The 8,974-nt window shown below is 44.7% G+C and overlaps 1 protein-coding gene across 1 annotated transcript; it reads left to right on the forward strand.

The window, feature by feature from the left end:
- Window positions 1-632: 632 nt before the first annotated feature.
- On the forward strand, window positions 633-7,699 carry Rfk (riboflavin kinase). The gene is made up of 4 exons (XM_051146216.1): window positions 633-979; window positions 1,703-1,854; window positions 6,188-6,290; window positions 7,120-7,699. Exons 1-4 carry the CDS (start codon window positions 898-900, stop codon window positions 7,248-7,250), a joined length of 468 nt encoding a protein of 155 aa, XP_051002173.1. The 5' UTR covers window positions 633-897; the 3' UTR covers window positions 7,251-7,699.
- Window positions 7,700-8,974: the final 1,275 nt, after the last annotated feature.

Genomic DNA, 8,974 nt, shown 5'->3' on the forward strand with positions numbered 1-8,974 from the left:
ACATCAGCTATTCAAGGAGGCAGGATCTACATTCAAATTCTGATTTATCTAGCTACTTTTCTAAAGACTTAAGTTAGACTGCTTACTGTGTCAGCTTCCCATGGGGCCTGGAGTTAGTCGCCTTAATTCTCTAGCACCTGGAAAAGTGCTTTGTTCTTTCTACAAATACTTAGTTTTGGCTGGTGCAAAGGTAGTGAGTTATCTCAATTGATTGTTCACAGTCTGTTACCGGGACTCGTTTTGTGTTAGTGTGCTAGAGTCAAGGAAATGAAATTTTACCAATAAAGTTCTCTTTGTATCAACATATAGAAAACATTTTTTTTGACATCAGTTAAACACTCTCAGAGTTACATACAAGTAAGAGAAAAGAAAGTGACTGCAAAAACTGGGAAGAATTTTATTCAAATTTGTGGAGGGAAATAGAACTGAAATTATTTTGTGATCAATGTTTATTTTAGCATAGCCCAGTGAGAAAAAGCTGAAAAGGCGGCAATTAGAGGAAGGGCCGCGGATGAGGGCGAGGACAAACGGCAAAGGAGGGGCCTCAACCGTAGGGGCTGGACCAGAAACAAGGAGTGCTGCGGCCACAACGACGCGGGGCGGGGCCGCAACGGCAGAGGCGGGGCTTACCGCGGGGGAGCTACGGAAACCGAGCAGGCCGGTCGCCTGGGCCGCAGACTTGAGCGTTCGCCGGTTGTCGCAGTTCCAGCCGAGTGGCCGCTGAGTTCTGGCAGCTGGCCGCTGCTGTGCGGGGCAGGCACTGGTAACGGTGTGTGTCTCGCCGACCCAGCTCCCACGGGATCCCCGGCTGGCCCGGGCCCGAGTGCCGCACTCACGGCGGCGGCTCTGCCGCAGGAGCAGAGCGAGCAGCAGTCTGTGTCCCCCGGGGTCGGCGTGATGAGGAGCCTGCCGTTCTTCTGCCGCGGCCAGGTGGTGCGTGGCTTCGGCCGCGGCTCCAAGCAGCTGGGCATCCCTACAGGTGAGCGCGATCCGGGCCAGTGGAGCTCTGGGCCGTGGGGCAGGGGGCAGGGGTAGCTACGCTCCTGCCGCTAGGGACGAGCTGCGGAGCCCGGTCCCGGAAGGTACTGCAGGTTGGATTGGCCGAACTCTCAAGCTATAAGAGTTCTATTCTTCAGGTGTTACTGTGTACTGATCCAGTGACAACACGCGTAGTTCTACGAGAGCCAACGTTTATTTGGTTTGACTACGCATGTTTTAGTAATCAAGAATTGATTGCCCAGTTTTTAAAATGATACAAATAATCTTTGTAAGTGACTACTTAGAAACGTTGATAGGAAAGAGCAGTGAGTTTGTTTTAATTCCAACAGTCGGGGCTTCGGTCGGTTTTTTAGGCTGCCGCCTACTTCCTGAGTTCCAGCCTCCCTAGTAGGACTAGATGGATACTCTACGATGAATCTCCCCGTTTATTTTAATTTTATGTCTTTGTTTCCACTTGAGCGTTTTCGTGTGGCTTTTTTTTTTTTTTTTTTTGAGAGATTCATACACTTGCCTTGTGCCTCATTCATAAGCTATGCTGTCTGAGAAGAAGAAATTCAAGCCAGTAGAATATGGAAGGTTGGATTGATAGTCTTAGAAAAAATCCTGGAAGTTGTGTAAAAATTCAGGCTAACCTTTTAATGTAATTTTACTCAATAATTAACATGAACCTTGTAACACGGAATATGTATGTACTTCTATTTAGCCAATTTTCCTGAACAAGTAGTAGACAATCTTCCAGCTGATGTGTCCACTGGTATTTATTACGGTTGGGCCAGTGTCGGCAGTGGCGCTGTCCATAAAATGGTGGTGAGCATAGGATGGAACCCGTACTACAAGAATGTGAAAAAGTCCATGGTAAGATTCCGCGTTTTTTACTCTTTTAAATGCACACAGAACCCAGCATACTCGAAGGCCTGAGACTGGGGGGCTGGGGGCGGGGCGGAGGGAGGGAGTCACGAGTTCAGGAATAGCCTGGGTGACTGGGTGTGGTGTCACACACCTTTAATCCCAGCCCTTGGGAGACAGAGGTAGGTGGATCTCTGAGTTCAAGGCCAGACTGGTGGTCTACACAGTTCCAGGACAGCTAAGACTACATGGAGAGACCCCTTCTCAAAACAAACTAAAAAATAGCCTGCCTGGGCTGTGTGTTACCTCAGGCCTACTTCATCACTTCCCCTTCCCTTACCCCTCCCTACCCCCAAGCGGTTTATTTTATTTGAATGGAGTATTTTTCCCTATGTTTTTGCTCTCTGTTTTCTTTGAATAAAGTGAGTCTCTCCATAAAGAGCTTAAGTTGGATCAGGTTTTTGTAATAATTTTCTGCTAACCTTTCTGGTTTTTTTTGTTTGTTTGTTTTTGTCATCGTTGTTTTTGTTTGGTTTTGGTTTTTGGAGACAGTGTTTCTCTGTATAGCCTTGGTTGGTCTGGAGGTCTGTCTACCTCTGCCTCTGGAGTGCCCGGATCAAAGGTGTGGGCCACCATGCCCAGCCCTGTTGTTTTTGTTTTTCCGAGAGTGGGTTTCTTTCTGTGTAGTCTTGGATGTCCTGGACTCACTTTGTAGACCAGGCTGGCCTGGCCTGGAAGTCACATCGGATCTGCTGAGTGAGTGCTGGGATCAAAGACGTGCGGTACCACACCCAGGCAATCCTTCTGCTTTTTGATTGGCATGTTTAATCCATTGGAATTAAATATTTTATTTTTAATTTCATCTGTGGATGTGGACATGAGTTCAGGTCCCCATGGAGGCTAGAAAGATTGGATCCCTTGGCACCAGAGTTCGCTGGGGCTGTCCAACCTGAGTGCTAGGAACTACCACATGCTTTTAACTGCTGCTTAACCTTCACCCTAGCCCTCCATTTTAGTTTAAAATAACTGCTGTAGCCATACTATTGAACATGCCTGTAACTCTAACACTCAGTCACTGGTGCAGGCAGGTAACACAAGAGCCTGCATTGTATCGGGAGACCCCATTTCAAAAGAGTAATTGCTGCAAGGATGGTTTTCCATTGTATTGCTCTTTGTTTTGGACATGCCCTATAAGTGGGTGTTTCCATTTCCCTCAAAATTACCAATCATGGCTCTTTTTGAGACAGGAAAAAATGTAGCTCAAAGTTTGAGTCTTCCTACCTTGACCTTTCTCATGCTAGGTGACAGATGTATGCTACCAGGTGTTAAACCAATGTTTCTGTCATTGCTCATGCATTTGTATTTATCATAAATAAAAATGAGGTGTTAGTTTGTTTGCTTTTGAGACATGATCTCACTGTGTAACCCCTACCTGGCCTGGGACTCACAGATCTATCCACCTGCCTCTGCCTCCACCTCCCCAGTGCTAGGTTTAAAGGCATGTGACATCATACCCAGCTGTTTTGTTTGTTTAAGACAGTCTTCCTTTTTAGCCTAGATTAGTCTAGAACTCATTCTATGCCCCAGGTACTCAAAATGAATACTCAACCTTTTAAGTGCTGGAATTACAAGCATGGGCCACCGAACAGGCTCAAAAGTGGGGTTCTTTAAAAAGCATTTCATAAAATTGGTCTTTGCCATAGTTAGTATCTCATTAAAAGTTTACTTAGGCTGCTCACTGCGGTGTGGTTCAAGCTCATTCCTGTTCTCTCCTGGTTTTGTTTTTTGTTTTGTTTTGTTTTTTTTTAACATTGCTGGGAATTGAAGTAGGCTTTATGTCAAAGGCCACAGCATACTAGGCCAGAATTATACTTAACTGCCTGTAATTGAAAGGTTTTCTATGCCCCGGCCCTTTCTTTGATCTATTATAGTTATCAAAAGCTTTAGGCACTATAGCTGGGCACTCAGCTATCCTAACCTGATAATAGTGGCCTGGCCTACTCTCCAGCCATGTGGTCTTTTACCTACCATCTTAGTCTTGCCCTGGTACCTCCTTCATCCACGTTTGGATGGGGACTCTTCTTCCTCTTTCTCTTTCTCTTCCTCTCCTTCTCTTTCTTCTTCCTCTTCCTCCTCTTCTTTTTGGTTTTTTGAGACAGGGTTTCTCTGTGCAGCATTGGCTGTCCTGCACTTGCTTTGTAGACTAGCTGGCCTCAAATTCATAGCAATCCATCTGCATCTGCCTCCTGAGTACTGAGATTACAGGTGAGCTCCACCTCTCCTGGCCTAGCCCCTCTTTCTAAAGTCACCTTGGGGATAAAGTCTTTTTCTGGCCTAGTGTTTCCACAGGTGTCCCTACAGCTTAAACACTTGTGGGATTTGGATTAATCTTTTGTAGCTCAAGTTTGTGGAAAAAGTAGAGTTAGTAGAATTTTATTTTATGATCTTGCTATGTAACCCTGGCTGGCCTTGAACTCATGAGCCACCCTTTGCCTCCTGATGGCCAGGCCTGTGCCAGCATGCTAAGTTTTTTAACTTTGAGGAGTTAGTAAGAGAAGTGTATCACAGGAAACCACAGAGCTAAGTGCTACTGTATAGAGCAGTGGTTCTCCCAACCTTCCCAATGCTGCGACCCTTTAATACAGTTCTTTATGTTGTGGTGAGCCCCCAACCATAAAATTATGTCTGTTGTGACTTCATAACTAATTTTGCTACTGTTATGAATCATAATGTAAATATTTTGGAGATAGAGGTCTGCCAATTTGCTCCGTAGCCCAGACAGGCAGGATCTCTTGCCACAGCCTCCCAAGTAGTGAAATTACAGGTCTGCACCACAGGCCTGATTCTTGTCAGTGTAAATTCTCCAGTTTCTGTTTTCAAGATTTCCTTGGTTGCTTTTGGTTTTGCCATATCAATTATAGAATACCTTGTTAGTTTTTCTGTTGCTCTTATCTTTAAGGGTCTTCTTGAAATGTGAATATAAAAGAGAATGTGTGCCAAGTCCTTCCCTCTAAATTGAGAAGATGGGTCAAGAACAGTGCAGCGGGCTGAGGTTGAGGCTTCTCCACTGCCTCTTTGTTAACAAGCTCAAAAGGCTCTAAGCAGCCTGGGGTCACATGCCTGCATCTCAGTCCCCAGGAGGTAGGAGCCAGAGGAGCTCAAGGGTTGCATCCAAGACTCTTTGGAAAGGCCCTGGGCCATAGTGTGCTATTTGGAGTGCTTACTCAGTGAATGAGAGGTTTGAGCCCCAGCGAAAAGAACTAAGACTGTAAAGAAGGATGAACTTTAGGGTTTTATGTTTTAAAACTGGTTTTTTGTTTTGTTTTGTTTTGTTTCGAGACGGGGTTTCTTAGTGAAGCCTTCCCTGGCTCTCCTGGAACTCACTCTGTGTAGAACATGCTGGCCTTGAACTCAGATATTGACCTGCCTCTACCACCACTGCCCGGCGAGTTTTGTTTATTTTTAAATAAGTCATTAATAATGTGTTTTAAATGTCTCTCTTGTTCTGAATGATTGTAGCTGGACTCTTGTGCAGATAATCCAGTTTTAAGAATAACATCACAAGCCGGGTGTGGTGGCGCACACCTTTAATCCCAGCACTTGGGAGGCAGAGGCAGGTGGATCACTGAGAGTTCAAGGCCAGCCTGGTCTACAAAGTGAGTCCAGGACAGCCAAGGCTAACACAGAGAGACCATGTCTGCCGCTCCCTCCCCCCAATAATAATAACGTCATAAATAAGGTATTTTAAAGTCACATACTTAAAAATATGCCTCAAGATAGTATTTCTAGTTTACACTTAAGGTTCCCAGTTTCTAATACAACCCTAGTTTCATCTAGTGTAGCCTTCCTTTCCTGTCTTATTTCTGTGGACGTAAGATTTATTTTTCCTCTGGGTCTTGAGTTCTGGGATTGCAGGTGTGTGCCACCATGCTTAGCTTTGTGCCTCCTGATCTTAGGTGTACTCTTGAGGAAAGCCCGGTGAAACCGGACTCAGCTGACTGGGACTGCACTCATTTTCCCCTCACTGCATTTCAAACAGGAGTCCCCGGCAATGATAGGAGAGGCTTACATTTTGATTTATTTTTAAAATTCACTTATTTTATTTTATACATGTACACGTTTTGCCTACATATGTGTAAAATGTACCATGTATGTGCCTAGTGTCAGAGGAGGCCAGAAGAGGGTGTTGGATCTTGGGATTATAGCTACAGTTATGAGTCCTCTGGATTCTGAGAATCTAACCCGGGTCCTCTGGAAGAGGACCTGTTGCTTTTAACTGGTTGTTGAGCCATCTCTACAGCTCCCCCTCCCGGTGGTAATCTTTCAACGTTTTTGTTTATAGGAAACCCACATCATACATACCTTCAAAGAGGATTTCTATGGGGAAATTCTCAATGTGGCCATTGTTGGCTACCTTAGACCTGAGAAGAACTTTGATTCTTTAGGTAAGAGTCTAAATTACTCTGCAATACTGTTACGGCTGCCACAGCTGCTACTAAGTGGACACGATGACAGGGCATATAGTTGAACATTTTAACTGCATATTAGGCACTTCTTTAAGTATCATATACAAGTTAATCCCTTTGTCACCCACAGGGTGGCTATCTATCTCATTTGAAAGGAAATTGCCACACACAGATTAAGTAGTTTGCCTTAGTCTGTTGGTCTGAGTATAAGGTGTTTATTTGGCGCATAGCTCTGGAGGCTGGAGCAGGAACATGACGGGAGCATGCGGTCAGTAACTGGTGAGGGCCTTCTCGCTGCCCCAGTAGTGGGCCACTTGCTCACTGTTGTGTCACAGCCACTCTCTACTCAGGAATCCAGTCCGCCCTCCTGGTCCAGGCACCTCCCAAAGCTTACACTTCTGAGTACCTTCAGCCTGAGGGCACTAAGTTGCTAGCACATGAATTTCAGGGTACGCCCAAACCATAGCAGTTAGGTGGTGAGTGATGGCACCCTGCATCTCACCCCGCAAGGCTGGCTGGGCAGTAGGTGCTGGAAGTGCTGGTAGAAACAGTGACTAGAGAGATTGTTTCCGGTGTCAAATGCCTGTTGGTGTAGTTTAGCAATTTAAAACACGGGATGGGAAGGGTTTCTCTTCACAAGAGAACACTTTATGGAACACTGCCTAGCCCTGGAGAAAGCCCTGGTACTGACCTCGATGCAACCTTCTCCTTGGCCTGGGCTGTGGCTAGTATGTCTATCTCTGCATTTTTGGGAGGGGTAGTAAAGTGTATTGTTAGAAGTTTATCATTCTTATTTTTTTTTTTGCAGAGTCACTTATTTCAGCGATTCAAGGTGATATTGAGGAAGCTAAAAAGCAACTGGATTTACCAGAACATTTGAAACTCAAAGATGACAACTTCTTCCAAGTCTCTAAAGACAAAATTTTGAATGGCCACTGATGCGAAGCGCCATGCCTGTCCACTCACTAGTCTGTCACTGCTTCTGATGCAGTGTCACCTTGATCATATCTTAAATGCGACCCTTTCCCCAGAGCTGTCAAGTGATCCTCAGCTATTACTCCATCATGTTTTATCGTACTAAAAGATTCATTCAAAAAATCAAGACTTTTTAAATGTAATATGTTGATTAAAATGTAGCACCAGAAAGCTAGTGTCTTATAATGGAAATAAAGTGTGTGAGTGTGGGTGGAAAAGCAAGTTCAGTGGGGGAAATAGGGACTGGCTGCAGTTCTCACAGCCATGTGTGCTGGTGCTGGCCAGCCCAGCAAGCCTGTGCTGCTGCACGGTGACTTCCCAGGAAGTGCACTACACGGAGCTTACCCAAGGAGCAAATTCTAGATTGTGTTTTTATGATTTTGTGCATTAATATATTTTTACACACCTACCAACTTTGAGTTTCGAGTCACTTATTTCCTGTGAGGTCCATTCCCTGTGTCCCAGTGTTCTGTGCAGAGCTACCTCAGCTTGAAGAGGCCTCCGTTGTCCCCACATCAGGGTTTTTGCTTTCCTGCGCAGTACTGAAGACTGAACCAAGTGCCTCACAGGCTAGGCAAGTGCAACCACTGAACTGGACTCCCTTCGTCCTTTCCTTTTTAAAGCCATACACTGTCCTTGCTTCCAGGTTGTTAAAATTGTCTTTTTTAAAGAGCAGATGTTCTTGCTCTTTAACATTTTTGTGACTTTGGTTCATTTTCCCGTTAAGTGATCGATGCTCTTCCCATTTGGAATATTCTACAGCTCTGTGCTTCACAGGCCCCTTGTGTGTCTGCCATTCTGCTCGTTACTGTGGGAGTGGGGGTCAGGTGCATTGCATTTGTAAGGAAAATACAACAAACTTCATTTATAGGCTTCCTTGAGATTGAAATGAACACAGCCAGTTCCCCCCGCACCCCCTCCCCCCGCACCTCTTTTCTTTTTTTTTTTTTTTTTTCAGTATGTGTAGGCCTGGCTGGCTTCAAACTCAAGAGATCTAACTGCTTTTGCTGGGATTAAAGGAATGTACCATCAAGCTTGGTTATAACGACAATGTTCTAAAAAAGACACAAAATATGTTTTCCCCTTAGGGAAACTAATAACTAAATGATACAGAAGTATTTTCTTTCTCTGTGTGATTTTGTTTTCAAAGTAAGTATAGTTCTGTGTAGTTCTGTATGAACAGCTACTTAAATATAATTTAACTCTTATCTAAAGAGTCCTTATAGCTTCAGAAATGGAGAAAATGGGTATATACCTTTATATCTTCTAGTTTCTTTCTTACTCTTAACTTTTAGTGGCTTGAGGTTGGTTGGTTTGTTTGGCTTTTTTTTTTGTTTTGTTTTTTGAGACAGGGTTTCTCTGTGTAGCCTTGACTGTTCTGGACTCTCTTTGTAGACCAGGTGGCCTTGAACTCACAGAGATCTGCCTGCTTTTGCCTCTCAAGTGCAGGGATTAAAGGTGTGAGCCACCACCACCCAGCTTGAGTTCTTTCTTTATTGGCAGGATTGGAAATTGGTTTACAGATTGCTTTTTGCTTATCAGCACATTGAACCATTGTTGTATGGCAACAGATTTGCTGGTAGGGTGGTACTGCCCGATGGGAGGGTACCCATTAAAGTATGAAGGTAATTTTAGCACACACAGAGACTTGGTCCATGCATGTGTGTGCAAGTGGCGTGTGGTGAGGG

Source organism: Acomys russatus, chromosome 5 (genome assembly GCF_903995435.1).
Source record: "Acomys russatus chromosome 5, mAcoRus1.1, whole genome shotgun sequence".
NCBI classification, from domain to species: domain Eukaryota; kingdom Metazoa; phylum Chordata; class Mammalia; order Rodentia; family Muridae; genus Acomys; species Acomys russatus.

Coding starts and splice junctions, on each gene's coding strand:
- Rfk (XM_051146216.1), top strand. CDS start 898: ATGAGGAGCCTGCCGTTCTTCTGCCGCGGCCAGGTGGTGCGTGGCTTC. Junction 1,855..6,187: donor AGAATGTGAAAAAGTCCATG/GTAAGATTCCGC, acceptor TTTTGTTTATAG/GAAACCCACATCATACATAC. Junction 6,291..7,119: donor GAAGAACTTTGATTCTTTAG/GTAAGAGTCTAA, acceptor TTTTTTTTGCAG/AGTCACTTATTTCAGCGATT.